This window comes from Hippoglossus hippoglossus, chromosome 18 (genome assembly GCF_009819705.1).
Source record: "Hippoglossus hippoglossus isolate fHipHip1 chromosome 18, fHipHip1.pri, whole genome shotgun sequence".
Lineage (NCBI taxonomy): Eukaryota > Metazoa > Chordata > Actinopteri > Pleuronectiformes > Pleuronectidae > Hippoglossus > Hippoglossus hippoglossus.
The window spans coordinates 4,997,345-5,023,056 of NC_047168.1; the positions used below are offsets into that span (position 1 = coordinate 4,997,345).

At 44.1% G+C, this 25,712-nt stretch overlaps 1 protein-coding gene across 3 annotated transcripts in view; it reads left to right on the forward strand.

The window, feature by feature from the left end:
• The window catches only part of nlgn2a (neuroligin 2a), a 165,409-nt gene that overhangs the window by 48,193 nt on the left and 91,504 nt on the right, over nucleotides 1-25,712 (forward strand). For all 3 annotated transcript variants that reach the window (XM_034615433.1, XM_034615435.1, XM_034615434.1), the window contains exon 2: nucleotides 16,118-16,999. In XM_034615433.1, the coding sequence (XP_034471324.1) occupies nucleotides 16,492-16,999 (508 nt within the window). In that variant the 5' untranslated portion in view covers nucleotides 16,118-16,491. The remainder of the gene's footprint in view (nucleotides 1-16,117; nucleotides 17,000-25,712) is intronic.

The following is a 25,712-nucleotide window of genomic DNA, read 5'->3' on the forward strand; positions in this document are numbered from 1 at the left end:
CGGATACCAGATCAGCTGCCAGTTTTCCAAATTTTGTGGCAGGCACTCGCTGGTGCCCAGTCCTAATTATTACTGGCCGCTGTAATTAATTACAGAGCCTCTGAGCGGCCAGCAGCCATAATCCAGGATCACTCCCCGACTTCAGTGGTGTCATTGGGTGCTTCGGACTGCGTCTGTGTGGCTGCTGTCCCTGAGACTGGGCGATCGCGCTCGGTTTTGTACCAGGAAGTGTTTGCAGTCAAGCACTTGGTGCTGCTCAGTCTTGATTTGGCACAATTCTGCAGACTAGCATATGGTCCAAGGTTGGAATGACTGATTTAGCTTAGATTTTACATCAAACAAATTATTTAGCGGAGTAATTAAGTTGTCAATTTAAACTACGCAGTCAAATATGGAAGTCATATTTTATAGTCCGTGGTAGCGCCTACTGTTGGCCTGAAAGGGCAATTATTCTTGTCGTGGAGCTATAAAGATTATGGCTTTATGAGCAGAGGATTTGTCCTCTCCTTGTGGTCAGAGGGCTGCTGCTGCCTGCCCACACACTAAAAGGGACTCGCAATACACACACAGGCGCCAAGATTTAGGAGAAAAGTAGATGAGTATTGAGTGTGGGATATATCTTGGTGGAAACTGCACCCGGGGGAGAAAAAGGGAGGGAGGGAGAGCTGAAGTACAGGCAAAACGAAGGAAACCGCCTAAAATCAGGACAAAAAAAAGAAGCAGCGGGCCAGAATCGAGGCTCGATGGCTGCCCTGGCCACGCCAGGATCTGCGCCGTCTTTTAAAACTGGGTTTATGGTTTTGCTCGTTGCACCCCCACCCCTCCCATCCCAAATTATGGCAGGGGGCTGTGAGGGGATCGAACAAGCTGCACTGTCTTATTCATTTTTCATGCCTCTGCACTGAGGAAGCAAAGGAAAGGAGGAGTGAGGGCCAACAAAACTGAGAGGCTGAGGGAATTGGAGAAGAAAAATAAACCAGCGTAACCTACTTTTTTCCACCGCACTGTGTCTCTGGGTGCTTATGTGGAAGCTTAACGAGAGGCAAACACACGTGCGGACGTGAAAACCCTTTGCTTGTAATTGCTCCAGTTGGTGCACGGGAACAGTGCAGCTTGGATCCCAGAGGTGGGAGCAACATGCAGGTTCAGAAACAGAGAAAAATAAATGGGGATGTGTGTCAAGATGGCATCATGCACACACCAACACACACACACACATACACACACTCACATACACTCACACACCTTTACCCTGGTGTTCTGCCACCAAGGATTAAGTGTGACCTGCCTCCCCTCCCAAACACCAAGTGGAACAAGTCTCTCAGGCCTCCTCCTCCTCCTCCTCCTCCTCATGCTCACGCCTCACTTGTCTTCAGTCACCGCCATTCTCCGCTGGCACCTTATTATTTCCTCAGGACCCAATTGGCAAAGGCTGCCGATTCCTTAGATGCAGAGATAAGCAGAGAGAAAAGAGTGATGAGAGAGAGAGGCGGAGGTGGCGGCGTTCGACATCCCACTGTGCCGCGCCACACTGCTGTGACACCTCAAACATGCTTCAGACTCGCACACGCGCGCACAGATTGAAGTACAGTAGCAGCAGGGGAGCAGGGGCTGAAGAAAGGCAGATGGGGAGGGAACAGATTATAGGAGCTGTAGCGGAGCAGAGAAAGGCAAACTGTCTGAGCTGGAACCTGGGAGGGAGAGAGTGTCGAATGAAAAGAGAGCACGAGCAGAGAGACATCGCGGAAGGAGAGAGTGACGGAGAAGCAGGGAGACAGTAAAAGTTTTTGCGGGCAGTGAGTGCTGCAGTGGCTGAAGAGATGCAGCCGTCTGTCTGTTCTCTGCCGCCAGTCCAAACTGGCAGACCTCATTCAGTCACTCAGACCTGCAGGTATTTCAGTCCCTACTTCCTTCACCACTTGTATACACACAAACGGTAATATAGATACTGAGAAGGATATCAAGTATAGTGGATTAGTGCCCATGTACCTGAGTATAGTGTTTGCCAGACACAGAAATAAAAGCATCCTGATCATACTTAACAATACAAGTGCTAACCAGTTGCACAAATGGATCCTTATTTCTTTGTTTGAGATATTAGCCGTGTCTCAATTCAGGGAATGCATCCTTTGGAGGACTCTGTTGTCCGTGAAGGTCGAACCATAACTAGATGATCTGGTCTACAGAGGCTTTGTGTGATCGGCGTCACCAGCTCATCCCACCTTCATTGCTGTTGCCTAGCAACTGACCTGAAGTTGGACACGATGAGGAAGTTTATTCCCCCTTGTTTTTTTAACATGTTTACCGTTTGCCGTTTGACTGAGTTGTCGCCTACTACTTAAGCACTGTACGTCTCGTCACTTGCCGGTGCCATTACCTCTTTTGAAAAACGCTCCCTCACCAAAGTGCGGTGAATCATGGGAGAGGTTTGGCCGGGAAAGAACCACCCCTTGGAGACTTCATCTCGCATTTGTCAGCCACTTTTGAAGGAATGGGAATGGGACAGTCTAGCCAAGGAGCCTCCCTCCCAATCCCAAGGAGCCCAGTCCACTTTGACTGACCAGCTGGCCTCTCTGTTGTGATTGGTCAACTGCCTCCAGTGTGTATAAGACGAGTCGACCTCCGCTCTTGCTTTGCCCGGCTTTGTGAGGGGGCGTGCTAGGCGAGCCGCGAGGTGTGCATTATGCAAACGTACATTGTGATGTCATGTTACATCGCGATGCCGCAGAAATATTGGCTGGACCACTGACTAGACTTATTGGAAGTGTTTTCCGTGGTGGAGACTTTCCTTTACCACACACTTTGGACTTTTTTAACTTTGCAGATCCTCACATACACAAAGAAAACCTATAACACAAAAAAAAGCTGAAAAATATGTCTGCTTTATGACCCTTTTAGTGGTTTCTCCTTTGATTGCAACCTTTTTTCAACGACCACGCCTCATGTAGAACAGGCTGTACTGTACTGCCAGTACACCAACATCATCATGCACATCAGATCTCGTGTTGGGAAAAAAACAACCAGTATTTACTCTTTATTATCCTGCTGATCATGTACAGTATATTTATGAGCTCATCTTCCTCCTCCAGCGCTCCCCCACTTGTAAAACAAACACCGCTCTTCTAGATGAGCTCAGCTATAGATTAAAGCGCTGGATGAATATTCATCGCTCATATTAATAGCCGGCGGAAGGGAGGAGGGAGAGAGAAATGAGGAGGGAGATAAGGTAGAGAAAAGATCTGGAGGGGGGAGAAGAGGAGGCAGATTTCTTTTTGCTGCTGCAACTTGACAATAATAACACTGATTATGATCTGGGGATTATTCTCTTCTCACTGTGCCCTTTTTTTGCAATATCTATCCCACGTCCTCTCCTTGGCTTCTGCAGGATGCCGCACAAACTCTGACTCGGCACTGAATTAAATCAATTGAGGACAAAAATAGACAGGGTAGCTGGATGAGGACAACAACAGGTACAGGGGGAAGCAGCGAGTGCTGACGTGTCCTCTTGTTTGGGAGAGAATCACACACATCAGCTGCTCATGTGCTTTACCGGCCATCTGTCAGGGACAACTAGATCAGGGTGGCAGCTCTCCAATCCCTCCCTCTTCCTCTCTCTCACTCTCTGTGGCATTCATATTAATGTACATCACCCTCGCTCAAGGTTCATAGCTGGTCATTACCAGTCAAACGCCACTGACTTAATTTCTCAGTGTCATGTCCTTAGGTGGCTACTGCCATACTCCCCAATAGAATCCTTACTATAGTCTTTACAGTGTAGCTAATGTGGCACTGTAGCATACGCTCATGCCTCTAGCAAAAGCTTTTATCTACATAGTAAGTACATTGCAATTGGTATAACTCTGATCACTTTTAACCTGAACTTAACTGTAATTACTTCTGCCAAGGCGGTTAGTTAGCAGGATCTTGTAAAAACTACCGGGGGAATTACTACAACACTTGGTGGAAGGATGCGGTATGGCTCAGGAAAAAGAACTTTAAATTCTGGTACTGATTCGACGGGTTGATGCAGGAAATTAGTTTCACTCTCTCTGCAGCATTTCATACAGAATCCATGCAATCTATGCTAGTCGTGGTAGTGCACGTTTGTGCAAGATTTGTGCTCTCAGGCGCAACAGGTTCCACTTGTAAGTACGTGCACAACTGCAGCTGAAACTGTGAGGTCTGGTTGTCTGCGTGGATGGTAACAACTTAAAGGACGATAATGCAAGCCCACAAGCTAGCATGTGGCAAATAATGTGGCACGCAGCTATAAAATGAAGCAACAGAACAAAACGGCAAGTTAAAGATCTCTTATTTTATTATGACAAGTGTAAAGAACATATTTAGTTCATTATGAAACTATGGTAGGACAAATTATAACATGGCAAGCCAAAGTTTTTTTTTTATATGGTACTTCGACTTGAATTTGTATGTCTTGCCTGGTCTTGTTAGCTTGAAATAACTTTACCTGAGCCAAGATGGCTACTGAGTAGCACATAAGAACTTCAGCTCTCTCCAGCCTCAGTGATTCATTGTTAGTACACATAATAGTACTTTACGGAAATGGCAGAATAGGCACAACAATGAGTGTGTTACCATCTCTTGCTTTCCCGCGTCACTTATAGAAGACCAAAAATTCATTTTATGGAAGAGGCATCAGCAGTTGAAGCAAGCAAATACAACCACCTGATCGGTACTTGTCGTGTTGCACTCTACAAATAGACCCAACTTTTGATTAATCTGTTGACGTCGCAATATCTGTGTGCTCTACAGCCTTGATGGGATCTCAATCGGAAAATTGCAGGTTTATGTCACTTTACACAAGTTCCCTCACCTTCCTAATCCTCTCTGTCAATATTTAGATGGAAAGCTTTTTATCTCTATCAGTTTGCGAGTCCCTGTCTGACGGTAAACAAAATCCAAGTTCCTTTCTGCTCGCCAAGTGAGCAGCTGTAAGCTACGACTGTAAAACTAAACTACTATAAATGTACATTGCATAACCATTGCAAAATCAATCGCTTTAAAGCTCCTGCACATTGAAGGCAGTTGTTTGACCATACAAGTTGTACAACTTTATACAAATCTGCTCAGGAACGTCAGAGAGCCCAGAAAGGGTACGCAGCAAATGGTGTTTGACTACAGAGAAGTTTAGTGTCACTCTCTGATAGAAACTAAAGGTAATGTCGTTTTTTGATTACATATGAAAGACCTTTTAAAAAGGCCCATTTCCACCCCATTTAATCCCCACTGGAAGAAACTGTTCAAAGTTTTAAAACTCTGCCTGTGTCCTCCTATACTGTGGTATATAACCTAAAGTACTCTGATCCAAGGTCAAAACCACTTAGGAGACGGTAAAATATTTATGATATATGGAACGCGTTTAATGGCGGCGCTATCAGCAAAGTGTTATAGCCCCCAGCCCGCAGCCCCCACACCCTGCTTTCACGTTTCATTGAGCAGTGGCAGTGCCTTCCAGCATGCGGAGGAGCTCTTCCTCCCCCTGGGGCAGGACCATGCAGACCTCTGCTGGACGGTCCCGCCGGATGATCGGTGGCTGGCGAGCGGCTCAGGATCTGTCCCTTACATGCAAGGGGGAGCGGGGATATTTAGAGCCAGTGATTTATAGTTGAGACGCAGGCGGAGGGAGCCGAATTTAATCGCAGCACGACGGGCAAGGGGAAGTTGCTCTTTACGATTCCGTGCACGTGTGTTAGTCTTAAAATAGCAGAACACAAGAGAGAGAGAGAAGGTGTGCACTCCGGAGCTGGAGACGCTCGTCTTCTGTGGGCGAGAGGGAAAAAAACCGTCCTGAGCAGTTCGCCACGCGAGCCCGACTAAGTGATCGGGCTGCGTCGGGCCTGATGTGAATGTGTTTGTGTGTGGCTGCGAGGCTCTGCTGTCAGCCTGTGATTAATCTGCCACTGTCTGTCTAATTACCACCCGTGCCCCTGCGTGTTCCTCAGCTCTGCCGTGGACGCGTTGACCCACACCGGAAACTCACTGCTCCCAATGCAAATTAAGGCCCTGTAAATATTTGCTTTTTAACTCCTGCTGACACATTGTTTCCAATTTTGCGCTCCGGTGGTCCGCAGCCCCAGCACCCCCCTCCTCCACACATACACAGCACACACGTATGCCAGTGCTATCCACCTCCGATGTGTGTGTGTGTGTGTGTGCGCACATCTCTGTGTTGTCAACAAGTTTACAGACAGCCTCCACACCCTCGCCTTCCTCTGTCTCCCCCCTCCCTCTGTCTCTGCGTCCTCCCATTGTGTCTGTGTTGTAGCTGGAAGTCCATCAGCCCATTCTCCTCCATTGCCCCATTGTCAGACCAGTGTAGTCTCCGGGAGGAAGTGAATCGAATCCGGGCAGCGAGGGAAGACAATGTTCAATGTAAAACGATAGAAAGGCTGAATAGAAAAACAGTACATTTCAATTATGATTTTATTCAATATGGCTGGAAAAAAATATGCCTTTGTTATTCAGAAAGAGTTTCAAAGAAAAGTTTCTTACAGACATGCATTCAATAGATTTTAGAGCTGTAAATATTTAAGAATTGTCTTTATCTTAAAGGGTTTCTTTTCAAAGCTGTTATTTTGGAATATAAAAAAACACGTTCACATATTTATCAACATTTCACAAATGATTCTCAAATTGTGACATTCAAGTTTAAATACCTTGCAAAGATAAGCTGACAATTAACAATAATTTGTTCTTCTAATTACTTTAATGGAAGTTATAACAACTAAAATGTGTTTTTCTTTCTGTGTTTAATATTTATAAGCATTTTAAACTTCAACTTTTTATCTATTAAAATTACAGAAAAGTAGTAAAAATTAGAAATACATTTTCTGATATCCTACATTGTTTTTTTTTCATTAACAGGGTTAAAAGATATGTAAAATGCCTAAAAAATTACAGGTTTACATGATTACAAATTAAATATTTAGTGTCATTTTACAGATTCTTGCTTTTCTTATATAGTTCTGTAAAGACTAATCCATGTTCCTGAGCTGCAGAGTAAATCCACACAACAATGTTATCCTGTACGTACAGATTTCAGCTTTTTAACAACAGTGTATCAAAATGCATGGTTGTAGGTAACATGGCTATATATGTAATCTGTATATGTATACAGGTCTTGGAGTACTTCTCTATATTCTGCTCCATTAAGTCCTTTTAATTCCACTTTATCCCCCGGAAATCCTTCACTGAAACCTTCCTGGTTGCAAAAAATATAATTCCACTTTGAGAATATCAAATATTTTTATAAAATAGTGTATTTTGATTAGTTTGATTGATCTTAATCAATACAAAATCATCTATGTTGCCTGATTAAATTTGCGAGAAAATAGTTAGAGTTTTGTGGAGGTAAAGTGAGACTTAAACTATTTTCTCTCACATCAATATAGTGTTTTACTCGAAGGCTTTTCCATGACTTTATCTAAAGTCAAATCAACTCCATGACCTAAAAGTGTTTATTCCATTCTAATTTTCCTGAAGAGCTTAATGTTATTTGCTTGCTGTGCTCTTTGCATGCCTTCATATTATTAACTTACCTTTCCCCCCTTCAGCGATATCTGTCGAACTCCGGCCCAACTTTCCCTCTTTCCGACATGGAGAGAAAGTTAGAGGGATGAAAAATTATTTAAAAAATTTAAAATTGATTGACAGAAGGCCCAACGAGACCGTCAGGCGGTGACAGCCTTGAGATGATAATGAGCGTAATGCATTTGTGGGCGTGGGTGCGTGAGTGAGTTTATGCTTGGCTGCACACTGACATGTACAGTATTTTCCTTTTTTTGCATTTGCATAAATGTGGACTTCCTTTTTTAACCTGACCTCGTTTGTCCAGCACCTTTCACTCAATGAACTCCAGCTATTAGCCTGCACCCACCGCCATGGCAATGTCAGGTTATTATCTATCATTAAGTCGATCCCAGTGTACTGGCTGACTGACTGGCAACACAACACGGAGGGAGAGGCGGCAAGCAATTACAGGTGAGGTCGTAGTGGGTGATTCTGCGGCCTTATTGAAGTAGAATTGGGTGGGATTGGTTTGAGTGGGATCTAGATTGTACTGGGTAAGCTATGTGGCACAATAGCGATAGATTCGTGTCTGAGAGTGTGATCTCCAGGCTGATTTGTCCGCTGCAAAAAATAAAATGAGGGGAAAAAGCTTCTTTTTTTTTTGGCTTCACACTGAACTTGTGAATCCATATGGAGGCCGAGTGCTGCTGTGAGGAACAAACACAACAGCCTGAAGGCCTGTACACACCAGGGGAACGCAGGGAAATGTGAAACACTCGCCTACGAATATTTCTCCTCAAGACAGCAGCAATGCAAATTTGTGACAGCTGCAACACTTTTTGAATAAGAAGTTTCAATAGATTCCAGCTCACACTTCAGTAATAGCGAATTCAGAAGTCACCTAATGATGATGATCCTCCCCTCCTCACTTCATTAAGAACCGATTTTCCATTTTTTACAAGGTAGGAAGGAGAAGGCGAGTTTCGATGCCTCATGCAGGAGCTGAAACTGGACCACGGCTCCAGTTTCAGACTTATTTGGGTGGGATGTTGATTTTGTAGCCGGGGGTTTACTTCATTTATACTGCAGGGCATTAGGAGAAGTAGGACCTGAAAGATGTGTGGGTGAACCAGGACCCAAGAGTCCATACAGACATACACTGTATATATACACACTGCTTATGACAGGAAACACAAACCAACCTTCCACAATATAGCAACTAAACAAAATAGCTTACAATTTCAAAATGAAACAGATATTGTGACAGCAGCCTGTCAGTTCTATGGGAGCCTTCATTTTTTAATGAAAGATTCAGAGATATTATCAATGCATTTATGTTATTTTAAATTTTTATGCAAACCATATGATGAGCTTTATGTGACATGAACGCCAAAGTATAAATAAACCTTCCTTACATAAGCTATCCTCAACCTTTTTCCTTTTATTTATTTAGCATAATATTCCATGTGATTTTGTCAGTTTATATCTAAGTCTTCTATAATAGCCTTTATTTTTGAATGCACATTATTTGATCTGAATCACTTTTCTAATACATTGACATGTCTTATTTGAGATGTCAAAATATTTCATTTAAATTCTTTTGAAAGGAGAAATGTTCCTCCTCCACCTAAGGTTGTTTGAAGTTTTAGTCAGAACTGTTGTTGTGTTAAGAATGGAATATTAATTCATCCATATTTCCTTCCTATATTTTGCAATTTCACCCTCAGGTGTGCATGAACTACAGGCTATGAACTTCTTTTTAAGAAACGTGAAATTATTATCGGTATCGGCCATGTGAAGCATGTAAATATCGGGTGTCGGCATCGGCCGGAAAAATCTAGTATCGGAATCTGCATCAGGAAGGGGAAAATGGTGTTGGAACATTTATACTGAAGCCTTTCTCCTCACAGAACCTTCAGCGAGAAATCAAATATGTGCAATTCCGAAAAAAGGTCAAACCGCTTCTTTCAGGAAAGGAACGCGAAGGACCCTGCTCAGTGCGATAATCGATGAACCATGCCTTTGTTACAACAGAGCAACTCACTGCCGCGAGGTTAATTATGCAGGGTTGGATTTATTCGTCCACAGCCCGGGAAAAAGAGGGTCGTCTGTGGGGGACTGTCACAACAAATAACAAATGGGGTCACCCAAACAAACGAGAGGGACACCACCTATCGATGGAAGTACAAGACAGAAGAGCGGGTAAAGCCCCGATGTTTCTTTACAGTGGCATTGATCAGGGAAGCTCTGCGAGGAGCTGTGTGTCGATGCTCGCTGTGAGGGCGCGCGCGGCACTTTGCAGTAATAGAATCCGACAGCACAACCACCAACTATGACCCGAAATTAGTCTCGCAGTCGACAGTCCAAGTAAAAATGGACGATTATGAGCTTTGCAAGCTGCTGCACGGATAATTAGACCGCACATCACTTTGCAGGTGTTGTTATTATTCTGTCTTTCTCTTGTATATGTGTGAACAATTTTCTCCCTCATTAATTACGACGAGTCTCAGCAGAGATCTTATTGCGCAAATTATTCTCATTCAGTGGATCTCCACTTCACAAGTGACACCAGACTTTGATGTTGTCGCCATGGGCGGCGGCGGGGGGGGCTTTCTCAGTGCTCATGTTAAGGCAAGAATTACATAGAATTCTTATGATTTCATGTTTTTCACTGTGCTGTGAGGAGCATCGGGAGACTCGTGTGCTGTGACCGAGGTTTCCTCCAGTTAAGCTGCCGTTAATCTTCCATGTGAGGGGCCGTGTCTGTGTTTGTCGAGGATGACGTGAGATCAGTCAGGGTGATGGAAATTGTGCCTCGTCTGGGGGGAAATTAGCATTATTCCTCTGTGTTTTGTAAAGGTTGAATTACAGTGGATCAGTCAGTTATTTGAGTTGTTTGACTCGTGTTTATATCAGAAAAGGAATCCCTGCTGTACAAGTGCACGTTTGATAAAAATGTATCCTGGTCCTGATTCACGCCTCAGATCCCTGGCGAGAGCTGTTCTGTGGCTGTGGTTTAAAAGATGGGTGTCATTTAAAACTTTTCGATCGCAGGGCTGAGTTCTGATACCACGACTAAAGCACGACTTTGCCTCTATCAGCAGCCAATTTTGATCTCAGATTCTCAAATGAGGAAAAAACAAAGAATCCAAAAAAAACGATTGAATGAAAAGTTTATCCGGGCATCTCAGACAAGAAATGAAGAATAACAATAATTTAGGTAAATTCTTTACGTCCAAAAGGAGTCGGAATGAAGTAAGAACTTATTTTCTCCATGAAATTTATGTTAAACATACTCCTTCAAGTTTTCTGCCTCAAAACAAGTCAGTCTAGTAAAGCAAATAGAGGAAAGAATAGACAGGCAGACGAATAGATGTAAGGCAGGCAGACAGTGAGACAGCGAGACAGACAGACAGACAGACAGACAGACAGACAGAGGCTGTAAGACAGAAGAGTAAGGACAGGGAAGTGATGCCATGCAGAGAGAGTGACACACAATCAGAATGTTTTTCGCAATACCCTGCAACAGACTTTGCTGTCGTGCACTTCCACGTGTGCGTGTGTATGACACGTTGAGTTGTGTCAGCGGAAAATAGGGCTCCCCCGAAAGCCACAGGGGAATTCACACACTGGCCCTAGCTGTTGCAGCCTAGTTAATAATAATATCTATTGGAATTTGCTAACAGGCAGAATGTATTTTGGGTCAGCAATTGAAGCTGACAGATTTGTAGGTTGAATTAAAGTGGTTGACATTGGGATGGGGGGGGGCTTAGATGAATAGACGAGCGGCTGACTGAGTTGCAAGAGAGCAAAAGGTTGCAGGTTTTAGCAACTTCCAGATTCATGAAGCATGACACCAGACACCTCTCTGCATGCGGACTGTTCGTTGTAGGAGATACAAATGTCTGCTCAAAGCCCGGTGTGTGTATCTGATTTGAATAATGTTTAGTCATTGAAAAACATTTTTACCACTGTTGTGCACCTTTTTTGTGCTCATCCTCAATGGTGCGGAGTCACACAGTGCCTGTAGCGATGCACTCTGCAGTAAACACGCTGGTCAAGGATTGAAAATAGAATGTTTTCTTCCATTGTCCTCAAGAGGTTTTCTGACGGTGCTCGTTCAGATGAGAAATGCCAAGCGACAAAGTGCGGCATGGAGAAAGTTGCGGAAGATGAGGTTCATACTGACGGTCTGCCACCGCGCGACCTGCGTGATGACATGAATCATGGATGAGTGTGCATCAGCGTACACGTGTGTGATAGCGCTGCGTGCTTGCACAGATACAGTATTTCTGGAAAACCTGTTCCTTTTAAAATCTGTAAACAAGAAAGTGTGTGCTAACTGCATTCCAAATACCCCCCCCCCCCCCACACACACACACACACACACACACACACACACACACACACACACACACACACACACACACACTGCCATGGATGCCTCCTATATGGCGGCGTTGCCATGCTCAGCTCCCCATCGTTTCTCCCTTTCTGCCTCATCAATCACTTCAGCTCTCCCACTGCTCAAAGCAAAGCTGGACCAATTATGTCCTCCAATTGAGCCAATTAGCAGTGAAACACTTAGGTGCACCCCCTGAAATTCTGGTGGACCCATTCAGGCACATTTACGCCTGCTGGGGACTTGGGTTTTTTACCAGGGATCTTGGCTTGTGTGGGTCTCTCTGAAGGGTCCGAGCCAACCCAGAGAGACTGAGCGTCAGTCAATCACAATTTTTAGACCATATTCACCAATTAGCCTTATAGAGCTTAATCAATCAATCAAATTTTATTTGTATAGCCCATATTCACAAATCACAATTTGTCTCATAGGGCTTTAACAGGGTGTGACATCCTCTGCCCTTAACCCTCAACAAGAGTAAGGAAAAAATACTAAAAAACCCTTTTAACAGGGTAAAAAGAAGGTAGAAACCTCAGAGAGAGCCACATGTGAGGGATCCCTCTCCCAGGACGGATAGAAGTGCAATAGATGTCAAGTGTAAAGGAGAACATCAGAAAGATAAAGGTTTTAGCAGCATTGATAAGGGTAAACATTTTGAAGCATAACTGAAGGTCAATGAATTGACGGATTATTGTCAGTAATGGTCGAGTATCTGAGGAGAAATACTATATATCAAGCAGTCTTGTTGTAATCATAGTCTATGGTCAGCAGCCACCACGATCATGATCCACCATCAAGATCGGTCGCCACTATAGTCCACAGTCATTGTCCACTGCCGCCATTAGGATCCATCATCAGCTGCCACCTCGATCGTGGTCACCACCATTATCAGATGCCAACACGATAAAGGATCCACTATTATTATCACGATCAGCCAGCACGATACAGAATCCTTCTTAACAAGGTGAGACATCCTCTGCCCTCAACCTTCAAACGGAATGAGGAAAAACTACCTGGAAAAAAAACTTTTATTTACCAGAAAAAAACCCCCACAAACCTTAGAGAGAGTCACAAGCGAGGGATCCCTCTCCCAGGACGGACAGAGGGACAATAGATGTAATAGAGCACATCAACAAAATAACAATATCTACAACATTCATGAGAAAAGACTGTCTATCATAAATGCTTGAAGTATTTATACGGGAGAAAAGATAAAGAGATGAAGGGAGCAGCTTCGACAACTGTTATGATAGTGGTATCGCCAATAATGGTTGCATATGCGAGTAGGCATATTGTATAGCGAGCAATCCAGTTGTAATCATAATCCATGATCAGCTGCCACCAAGACCCACGATGTGTCCGCAAGCTGTGATTCTTAATCTGCAGCGATAAAGCACCTCTGGGAAGGAGTCAAGTCAGTTACATGTAATGACGAGACATTAATGTGATGAAGAGGGAGAGGAGGAAAGAGAGGCTCCATGTGTCATGTGTCCCCTGGCAATCTAAGCCTATAGCAGCAGGTCCAAGGCCGACTTGAACCAGCTCCAAGTATAAGATTTAACAAAAAGGAAGGTTTTAAGCCAACTCTTAAACTTTTCATTAACACCTTGCACCCGTTTTCTATCCGTCTGCATTCTTTCTTTCTATCAGCGCACCTTCCCTCCCCACTCTTTCTTCATCTGCGCTCCGCTATCTCCCATTTTCCCACTTCTTGATGTGCGTGCCTGCGTCCGCGTGGGCGGAGGGCTCGGCCTTGTGTGCAGTGCAAAGCAGGCCCGGCCCTGCAGACTCTCCCTGGTTCAATTAGAGCACGCCTCGCGCTGCCCGCTCCTCCACGAGAGGATGCACGCCCCAGACACACACACATGGGTGCGTGGGCAGCACAACAAAGTCCACACTGAGAGGAACAAAGGCAGGCACCAATATATTAAGGCTTAACACACTGTGCCGAGAGGAGACAATGAGCCATTTCAGACGCCAGTACGGACATGCTCGCAATTACCGCTCTCTAAACGAAGACAAATCTGTTTTCGCTACGCTTTTCCCTATGAGTTGGAGTATTTCCTCCCCTCAAAGAGCTTTTTCTGTGCCGAGGAAACTTTATTATTACATGAATGTATCTCCTTATTTCTTCCCACCGTTGTGTGTGAGACCGCTCGCCCGCTCATCAACCTATACGCTCCAATTATGTGCCGTCTTGCCTCAGGAATCTTAACTTGCATACTTTTATATTCAAATTGCTTTATTGGCGGTGGGAGAAGGGGGGGGGGGGGGACAACAAAAACATGGAGGCGCTTCAGTGGATGCAGGCCACGCAATAACACGGTTAATGATGACTTTAAATGGGACAATTATAGCACGGTGATAAAGCGGGAGGGAGCGTGAAAGAAGGGAAGAGGTGATGGTGAATTTTAACAATCAGATAAGACCGAAATAGTGCACGAGATTTTCTGATTTGGATATTTTATTTTCCCCACAGTGCAGTCATTGTTACTGCTCGCGTCTGCGTCCTGCACCGTTATGTAACACCACCCAACAATGTTAATCTCCGCCATGACTCCTGCATATCTGGTTCTGGGTCTGTTACATGAGGATTTGCACATTTCCGCACTAGATTACATGAATGAGCGTACAGTGCGGTGCCACTCGCTCATGTGCGGGTCAATTAAGGCTTACTGCGTGCATGTGTGTGCGTCTTTGTGCGCTGTATGCTGCCGCAAAGTGTCCAGGGCTGTTATAAGCTGCTTACGGACGCCCATTATTGACCATTGACCTTACCGGGCAGTGAAAGGCTCACCCTAATCTCAAGCTTCTCGTCTTCATCCTCACTCGTCTTCATCCTCTACACCTGGATGTTTGTAACGGGCCTGTGGTAATGCTGGCTGCAGCTTTCTTTCTGAAACTGAAAAACACTATAGTTACTCAGCCTAACTAGTTTTATGTTTTAATAAATTGCATGTTGACTACTACTTCCCACTTCAAAACGGGCAGGGTACATCATGCTTTTATTTTGTAGAGAAACTGCTAAAGAGGCAGTGATTCTGTGAATGTTGTTGCCAGGATGGAGATCAACACCTGTGACATCCATGAATGTCTTTCAGTCTGATATCGTGAAATAAAAAATAAATTATGATAAGTAAAGATAAGATAAACAATAAAAACTGTATACAGAGTTAATGCAGAACCAGTGCCCCATAGAAATAACATTAGAAATGAAATTAAAATAAGTTAAATAACTGAGTTACATGAGACAGTAAACTAATACTTAAGTGGGAGTAAGTCATGATAATGCGAACAAGTTAAATGGAGTATTGCATATGATATTGAACATAATACAATGAAAAGAACACATTACACATTAATAGTCATATTAAATATAGAAAAACAGAATAATATTGCACATGGTTATTTTAATATTTTTATAATATTATTATTTATTACGACGAGTATTTTATATATTATAAATTATCAAAATGATGGCGGGACGGATGTTGTGCAAAGAGTGAAGTTGATACGATGAATGATTTGCGAATCTTGAAAGTGTGAAGTGTGGTTGAATTAGCGGGTCGATAAATATTGAGGCATCAGCGTTAGCGTTGTGTGATGTGTGCATGTCAGGAATAAGCCGGGAGGCAGTTTGCCAGGAGGGATTCGGTGCATGTCCTCGCACGGGTCAGACCAAGACAAGGTGAACAAGTCTGATTCAGGGGTTTTCATGCATAATAGAAAAAGGAGTCATGTCGACGTGTGCAGTCAACATGGAGCATACATGAGATTTCAGCAGGTGAGATCAACCACAGGAAGTCAAACGTGAGGGTTTCATGACTCCACACGGTGCGGAGCTGCTGTTTTTCACAGTGTGATGTAATGACGTGAGGCAAAACGCATTGATCACCGCATGAAATGTTCCCCAAGTGAAGCCTATTGACTTGGTGTCATTTCATCTCCGCTGCTTTTTCCTTTCAGGAAATATTTTTTTCCTTGGCAACGGTTGAAGAGAAAGTGTTGCGCTGACAACATTCAATGGAATATATTTCTGTTTCAGATAAGCTGTAATCGCGCTTATCTTTCTCTGTTCCCCCCCCCCCCCCACCCTTTGCCACCTTTTCTTGTTTTCTGTTTTTCTCTCTTTGTGTCACCGACCTTCTTTAAATCTCCTTTCCCTCTCTCTCTTTTTTTCTGCAGGATTCAGTGGCTGTGAAAAAACATCAAATCAAATGATCTGGCTAATAGAAGACCAATAGGGATGGAACGTAACAGAGCCATGGCTGGGGAAGCGTTACGGATCGCCATCACTCAGAACCAGCACTGACCTGGAACCCAGACCGAGGTTCCACCTCCTTCTCCAGCACCCTGTGGACCCTACTGTACCCCAACAACTGCTGTGTCCTTCACATCACCTCCGCTCAGCGCTCCTGGCGATTGCACCTCCAAGAAGGCTCCTTTTAGTCTTTCAGGGCCTGTCTGCTTTTGTTGTTTTAATCCATCTCTTCTGCTTTAACACATTGTTGGTTTTAATCCACATTCCCTCATAGACTGGAAGCAGGTGGCTGAACAGTATGAATCCAGTCATGTACTCCCTTCCACTTGCTCCAAGCAAACAAAGTCGGCGGGGTTTGTCGTCCAGGACGCGCCCCCTGACTCTTGTAACAGACTGGTGCCTGATGGGGGCGCTAGGCCTCATTCTATTCTTCAGCCTGGCCTCGAGTCAGAAGATGGACCCTTCCAAGCACCCCATAGTCACCACCAACTATGGCAAGCTCCGAGGTGTAAAGAAAGACTTGAACAATGAGATTCTAGGCCCGGTGGAGCAGTACCTGGGCGTGCCCTACGCCACGGCACCCATTGGCGACCGCCGCTTTCAGCCGCCCGAGGCCCCGGGATCCTGGCAGGAGATCCGCAACGCCACGCAGTTTGCCCCAGTGTGCCCTCAGAACGTACAAGGGGTGCTGCCAGAGATAATGCTGCCCGTGTGGTTCACGGACAACCTGGATGTGGCAGCCGGATACATCCAGAACCAGAGCGAGGACTGCCTCTACCTCAATGTCTACGTGCCGACGGAGGATGGTGAGTGGACAGTATTAAATACAGGGATGGTGAAGGGTGGGAGTTTTGGATTGGTTTTAGATTCTTGATTCTTGATTAATGTCTGTCTCTGACAGATTTCACCTCCAAGAGTTGGTTGGAAATGGCTGACTGACCTTTTAACATTTCCAGCTAACTTGGTTTAAACGGAGCAGTCCGTAAAAGTCCTGTGGACGTGATGGCTACAGACATGATGTTGTGGTAAAACACCGAGGGTATAACTACTCTACATGTCCTCACCAGTTCTTAATCCATGCAGATGGCAGGAAAATCAAGAAACAACATTTTTAGAGATTTTTTTCTGTAGTAGAGAATTGTGGTGTTACGCCCGGGCCACACTGGAGGCGTGAGCGTCAAGATATTACGTGTTGCGTAACATCCTGCTTTTCATTTTGGTGCTCATGCTTCATGAGATCAGCATCTTGCAAGGGTCTCGCTTATTTTCTCCATGCATGGTTCAAAGCAGAATAGACAGTGAAAAAGGTCTTTCACCACAGTTTTCACAAACATCATAATCTGTCATAATATGTCACATATATTTGCAACACTTCCTGTTCCTTCTTTCAAAGTAAAAGCACTCTAGGTTTTTTTCCCGCCTGAATCCAGTCATTTATTTTAACAGGTTTTTCATTATTATTTTGATTACGCCCTCCACATGCATCCATTGTGGCCCAGGCAGCTTTAGTGGAGTGTTTAACAAGTGACAATTAAAGAAGGTAGAAAACTTTTATTTCAAATACAACCCCGTTCATCTGCTTTGCCTGCATTGACTTTTAATCAAGCTTCGAACCATTGCTGTTCATGGGAGGGATTCAGTGAACGGTGAACCACTTGTCAGCGTACGGAGCCGAGGAAATGGTCTGGAAAACCACAGACAATATTTCCATTCTTCTCCAGATGAATGCACTACACTTCAACATCATAAATATTGCATAGAAGCTTATTGTAGACTGTGAACCTAAGATTTAGAATGAATGGTGTGTACAATATGCAAATTATTCTGTGGAGGATTTTTTTTTTTTTTACAACTTCCCCTCCCTGTTATAAAGCAAGAAAGCAAAGGTCAGCACTGAGGCAATTTCCAGGTGCTTTATGGCAAAAGGGTATGGTGACGTTTGACTTTTCATATATTTTTTTTCCTTTTCCCTTCATGAACCCTCTTCTCTCTGCTCAGATCCTACTGTGGACGTTTTTGTCTACCCGGGCACGATTAGGTGTGCGAGCAAAGAAAAGAGAAAGAATTCCACATTTTGTCGGCAGCTGTTATATGAGAGACTTCCATCACCCTCCACCCCCTCTTCTCTCGCTCTTTCTCCCCCTCCTTGCCTGGGGTATTGTAAGATGTGTTTCCCATTTGTCTTTTGGTTTCTACATCTCTAATATAAGCTGCTCTAAGCCGGCAGAGAAAAGGTGGGTTTCACTTGCAGAAAGAAAACACATTGGTTTTGACGTGGGAGATGACAGGAGGTCTTAAAAAAATGGAGGAGGGAAAAAAAGAGCACATCATCCATTTTGGGAAAGACGTCTGCGTATCTGCACATATGTATGTTTGCATTAATCAATACTTTTTTATGTGATGAGGTACTGATTTCATTTTTTGAACAGATCCCTCACTCTAACACAGTCTCCCTTTCAGCGATTCCCTGCCCGGACTTCTTTTCTTTTTTTTAAAGACCTCCACAACTCAACATCCTTCCCTCCGTCTCTCCACTCAGACACTGCAGCCTCAGCCCTCGACACCCCATCATTGCCACTTAAAGCTCCTCGGGCACATACAAAACACAATAAGTCAGGTCTTGAGTCATTTCACACTGTCGAGCAGGTTGTTTTTCCCTGTTCCCTGAGATGAACGACTTTGTGGAAATGCAAGTGCCATAACACAGATCCTATAAATATAAACACACATTTATTAACAGGGCTGTATGGTAACTTTTTTTGCACATAGCACTGGTGCTGCTTTACTGCAGGGACATGACAACTGTAAAAAATCGTGAAGCTAATTCTGTCTGTTTCATATCATATGTATGTATCTGATGCGTTTTGATCTCATGACAGTGAGATGATCAAAAACAATGTTCAAAGGGTAGAATAGACTTGATTTAACTCCTTATCGCACTTTAATGGACTTGGAATGCTCTACAATCCATAAAACGGCAGTCTGTTCACCAACACAAGACCCTCGGGCGACAAAGAAGGAACGGGTCTCTGTTAAAGAGAAAGCCGAGAGAGGTTTTACTTGGTTTTCTCCCACAAAGTCAAAAATGCTTCAAATCAAGGCTTGAAATGTCAAATAGTTTGATTGTACGTCCGAAACAGCAAAGTAGTCGAGACGTGAAGAGAACATGTATAAATGTAAATAGAGCTCTCTCAGAAAAAAACACCTTTGATTTGATACAGCTTCTTTTTCCGTCCATTTACCAAATTGTAATGTCAAAGCTATATAAAGACCTAGCTCGACCTGTCATTGTGGGATTTAGTGTCTCTACGCAGATAGGGGCATTGGTTTTATATAGTCCATGCACATAAGTGACCGTGTCCCAAACACACACACACACACACACACACACACACACACACACACACACACACAAATGGTAAATGTGTTCATCGCGCAGACAGTCTTTTTTGTAGCCCCTGCAAAGTATATGGCACGCTATATAGCCCTAGTGAATTAAAAAAGATATCAACATTGAAAATATCTATCACCAGATACAGAAATAAATGCCTTGGTTTATTGAGGGGGGAAAAAGCAGGCAACATATGAACTCGTTTCATTCCTCATCCTTCATCATCATTGCTGGCACATTTATGGTGATCAAGTCAGGCATGACATTGCTAACCTCAGCATTCCCCCATGCAGCCCTGGGGTTGTCTTTGTCTTGTGCTCCTCCTTCCTTCCTCCTCCGCTTCTCCTCCTGCATTGATTTTTTTGTTTTGGTGGGGGTGAGTGGAATCAGGAGAGGAGAGGGGGCCACGGGATCAAACAACTGCCACCATGTCCGTTGGGACCATATGAGCTCAAATCGCTGTCACACACCACAAAATGAAATATGCTCCCATAACCACACATGCACACACAGATTCTCTCCCATTTTCTTTTGCCGTGCCGCCCATCTCCTCTCACTTCTGTTCTTCTCATGTATTAAAACATGAATGCTGCATCTGTCAGAATCTCCCGAGTTCTTTTAACTCGTGCTGCTCCACTCATTCGGTGGAGCAGCCGTGAGACGGTATCATCAAAAATATGACCCTCGTAAGTGGATTAATCTCACAGAACTACTTCTCAATGCTGTCATCAGGGCGAATGGAAGAAAGTGGGGCACTGAAGACATGAATGTGTGTGTTTGTTCATAGATAAACAAATATACGTACTCACATCTCCTAACTTCATATTTTTAAGTGCTTAGGAAGTCGCGAGGCTCGTCCACGTGTTGTCATTTTTTGTTCCATGGCACACATGAGTAAGCATGTTCGTGAGTTTGTAATGAATTAGGAACAAACGTATGTAATCATCTCACAGTAATAAAACAACATCCCACTTGTTACGCTCTCATAAACAGGAGCTTAATCTTATGTGGAAACTATGATTTCCAGCATTTTGGGGGGGAATTTGCCTCTTCCAGTATTTTAATATTTCAGAGCCTCGTTCATCATCACGTTCTCTGCACATCGTGACCTATTCCTAGACCGTCCTGTGAAAAACGATCGCACAGGTCGCCTGGTCGCCGGTTTATTACGACCCATACTTATGTTTTATTGTTAGGTGACCTCTAGTAGCTGTAGTAATTAAGAAAAGGAGGAAGAAGAGGAGGTTAAGAGGGGGAGGAGGGTCGTGGTGGATGGATGAAGACGACAAAACCTGTCCTTTTATTCAGCATCCTTAACAGTGTATGTGCATCACTGTAACCATGGCGACAAAGGTCCGGTAAGCCTGCTATTGTTACACAACTGTGGGTCATATCAGAGGGTTTGGACAAATACATGTTATGGTTGTTCAGGTTGAAGGACCTATTTGACCTTTTTTGAGTTATTAAACAGTTATATTGAACAATAAATTACGTGAGAGTGAGAGTTAGAATGTCACCATCATATAAACTACAAAGCCAGCTTGCACTCTTTGTATAAAATACCAGGCCTAAGGACTAGCAGGTTGCTCCCTTACCAAACACAGGCAAGGAGGGGGCTCCACTGGTTCCCTCGGGGATGACATCCCATAAATCTTAGCGAGAGGTTTTCATGTGGCTCCTGCAGAGTCACGCTGGATCGATGGACGAGGGGAAGGGAGGAAAGGGCTGGCCTCCGCTGCCGCCGCCGGGCCCTCAGACACACAGCGTTCTTCTCTCAGCAGCTGTTAACAGAGCCCGAGTCGTCATGGTGAATGCTTTGGGGTAGCTGGACTCCGCAGCCCCCAAATGGGAACTCGCGGTAAATGTTTCCCCGCGCACTCAGAAGCCGTACTGTTGATGTGATGAGGAAACCGTTGGTTTGATGTTAGCAGAAAGAGGTTTTTGTGAGGAAGGCGACACCTGCTGAAGCATCTCCACTGACCGTGCAGCATCCGCACCGGAAACTGAATCAAGCCCATTCAAGGCAGACGACCTGAAGCAGTCCACCTAACAACAGGAGCAACCACCGTAGAATCGACGGAAACCTGCAAAAGATCGTATACATGTACATTCGCTGAACCTAGACTGTGGAAACAAAATGCACATTCATCGCTATTGTCATCAAAATGTATTTTAAATGCATAACGTAGCTGCAGGGCTTTGCACACAGCTCACTGGTTGTTTGTGATACTAGACATTCGTGAGGTTATGCATGGAAATTTGTGCATAACTTTTCAAAAGATGGTTTCATGAGCATACGTGCCTGATAACAGACCTTCTGCACCTACTGGTCACCATGAGCAATGAAATAAATGGGTGATAACTAGTAGATTTAGTCGACCCTTACTAGTCTAAATATATTGGACGGATGTGTATTGCTAACGCCCATTCAATCACCCGATAACAGTCAAATCAGGTGAAATTTTATGTTTTCCTTATTTTATCAAGCACCAGCACAAGGAGGCAAACTTGAGACGACAGTTCCTGAAGGAAAGTCTTTACTTCATTTGTCTATGTCAAACCTCTTCTCACCCATGTGACCCCATTATGATCAGTTTAGGGCTGTTGCCCTTCAATTACTCTTTGCCTAGCCATTGTACAGAACCAATGTGCATGTCACTCCTCAGACAAGTGTTCAGCAATCAAACAAGCATGGGTCTTGACTAAACTGGGACAGACACCGATAATGTTGAAAGAACTTTATTGGTGGTAGGCCGGGGTTTCGCCCTGATAAGCTGTTACAAAATGCCTTTTAAGCTGCTAGTTCTTCCCAATTAATCCTGTTCTAGAAGGGTATACATCGGTTTTGCAAGATAATCCTCTGGGATTTGAACCTCTAACCTCAGCGTTGTCAGCACTGTGCTTCTTGGGCTGAGCCTCAGGGTGCCTCATAAATTATTCCATCCAATACTTCATCTATCTCCATGCATCAGACTCAAACTCTCACATCTCCCCTCTGTTCTGCAATATTTCAATTTTTCTGAGCAGATTCATCAGGAGGGGTTCGATACTAACACAATTCTGCACGCGGTGGCCGAGGGCTGCGCTGCGACATCGCCAAAGGACTAGAGATGAATGAATAAAAAAAAAAGTGAGAAAAACAAACAGATAAATCATAGAGGGGGAGAGAGAGAGAGAGGCGCTGGCATGCAGCAGTGGGAATGTATATTGCTTCTGATGCCAGAAAGAAACCTTGATTATCCTCTTTATGTCGTCTCTTTTTCCTGCCAGCCCCAGCTGATACCCTCTGAAGAACAAAAAATGGATGATGGCGCTGAAAATACTGTAGATCACCATCTTTCTGCAGGCACAAGACAATCCACTTCCCCCACAATGAACAATTGCTGTTACATACACTGTGGTTGCCTGTAGCTCCCAGGGGACTCATGAAATATCCACTGTCTTTCTCCCTGCCTCACACACACACACCCTTTATCTCACACCCCAAATTCGTCTTTGATGTGAGCATTATTGCCAGAGCTGAAGGAATCCAAAAAGACAAGGACACAGCTAGAAGCAGAAAGTTGGACTTGAAGCTCAGCGTCTCCAGATAGTTGTCATTTCATGGAAGATGGAAGTCAGAGCAAAAGGCCCCATCCAGCCTGTGGTCCAACCCTTGAAAACAAAATCCGGGAGTCCATCTTTGGTTTTTCTCCTCCTGTCATGTTTCACCTCGCCCCGTCTCCCTCTCCTCCGTCTGCTGAAGCACAGAGGAGCAGACGGAGACTGACCTGCCTGGTCAAAGGCTTTGTCTTACTCTGGGAGGTCATTAGGGTGAAAGCAGAATCATATCAGCCAGGGTCGGTCACTGGCTTTGAACTTTTCCATCGATCCGTTGAGGACTGTTGAGGACACTGAGAGACAAGGACACAACCGTACCACAGTAGGGTGTCTACGACTTCAAACAAAAGGACTATAGGATGATCGGACTTCTCAACCAAAAGATGATATGGCTTCAGTCACGTTCTTTCGCGATAACATATGACTGAAACCAGATGTGAAGTTTGGCTGCTTTGCCACTTGACCACCTTTCATTGTGATTATCTGTTCAGGACGCCTTCGCTTGCTAGCATCCTTCACTTTCATGACAAAACAACGCAACATTACCGATTTACTTTGTTTATGGCGCGTGCCCTCTGTTGGATCTTTTTATATTTTACATTTATTTTGAACATGTTAATAAAAAACACAAGCGGAACTACTTCATACGGTCTGTAGCGCTTCTAGACTATATATTTTGAATTTGAACTGGTCACTACAGTTTGATTATGAACTATGAACGTGGCAGCCCTATCGGTGGACAAGTATAGAGCCAGTCAACTGTGCACATTGAAGCGTCTAGTCTCCGCTCTTACTGCAGTGTGCACAACTCAGAGAGGTGTGTGGCCGGAAGAAACTAGTCTGAAGAGTGAAATAAGGTGTTGTGATGTAAGATGTACCGAAGCTGAAAGCCATTGATTTTGTCTACCTGGTTGGGCTCGCCCAGGTAGAGCCAGTGTGTGCGAAACACCGTGAACAGAGCTGAGCTGCAATGCTGATTAAAAACACTGACAGGGCAAGAGCCTGCGGAAAAATTACAAGTCTGAAATCCATCTTTTGTCTGACCCATAGAAAACGGGGGGGGGGGGGGGGGGCACTGAAACCCTATGTTATTTGATTGTGATGAGGTACACTGTCTATATTGTGCAGTCTTTACCACACCTCTGCTTGAAATCTCCTGAAAAAACGTGCCGCAAACTGACTCTCCTTGTTATGAAACACCACGGAACAGTCTAAAAATACCCACTGCTTCCATGTGTCAACACTAATGACTTGCTCTTTTATTAGAGGCTCAACTGTGAACGTGAGGGAGCTACCGTTGACTTGCCGCGCTAGAGCACACCACTCGATGTGGTTTATGATGGGATTGATTTGTTTTACGGTAGTTCATGACGGTAACATCAGATGCCGTCATGATAAATAGTGACCGTAACTCATTGTGATCGTAGTGCGTTCTTATTCATATGGTTGCACTGTAAAATAAATGAAAGGAAAGAAGTCATTGAGGTCTCATGTTGGAAACAAGAGAACGGCAAAACTTGGTTTCATGGAACTGCTCGATTTGAATCTGGAGGATTCTGTGATGATGCTAACAGTTAGATATCTGCAAACCTCTCCCACCCAATGGTTAAGGCTATAGGTGCCGTTAATGTGGGAAACATTACCCTAAAAAATTGCTGTCAAAGCTTTAACAATGACTGTAAATGAACACTTTGGATGCGTCAATGCCTATAAACTGGTTGCAGCAGAGCACAACAAAATAACCCCCCCCCCCACCCTTGTCCAATAATACAGGCTAACATGAACACAGGGTCAGGCTCAATGAATGAAGTGGAAGGACGTGGCAGTCCAGCTGGATTCTTGGGTCATTGTGTCACAACCGAATATGTTACAGGTTAAAAATAACAAACTGGTTCTTTGACTTAGGGTTATTAGCCCCAAAAAATACCAAACTAATTTTGTATCGATCACGTTTAAAAATAAATTCACAGTTGGAATTCCTCGGATCTTGTCACCCCCCTATTGATACACTTCTAATCTCTGAGGATTTTAAATTTTTTTTAACAATTTTAACTTTAACTGGTGAACTGGCAGAGTAGCATTAAATGCTGTCATAAAGCATAATTACTGATAGTCCTCAGCCACCTTTGTGAAGCCACTGTATATGTGCATGTGGTCTTATTTATGAATGTGAAGGACTGACAGGTTGTTTGAGTATAAGGTCATCGTTTTGTTGACAGCACATTTATTTACGGACAGCGAACAAAAATAAACTAGAAAATAGACATTCAAATCAGGAAAGCCAACATTTCTTAAGACATTCGGTGAGTCAGAGTAGGGAAGGAGGGCTGTTATGGCGATCGGCAGGGTTAAACAGTAATGCATGACGTGTAACTGACTTGCTTTAAAGGCAGGATAATCAGATTACATGCACCCCTCGGAACTGATGAAGTGTCTTGGATGAGCGGCAAAAACATCAAACCCAGTGGCCTTTGATGTTTTACCTCTAGATATACTCTTGGCTATCAATTTCTTGTTTGATTCTTTTT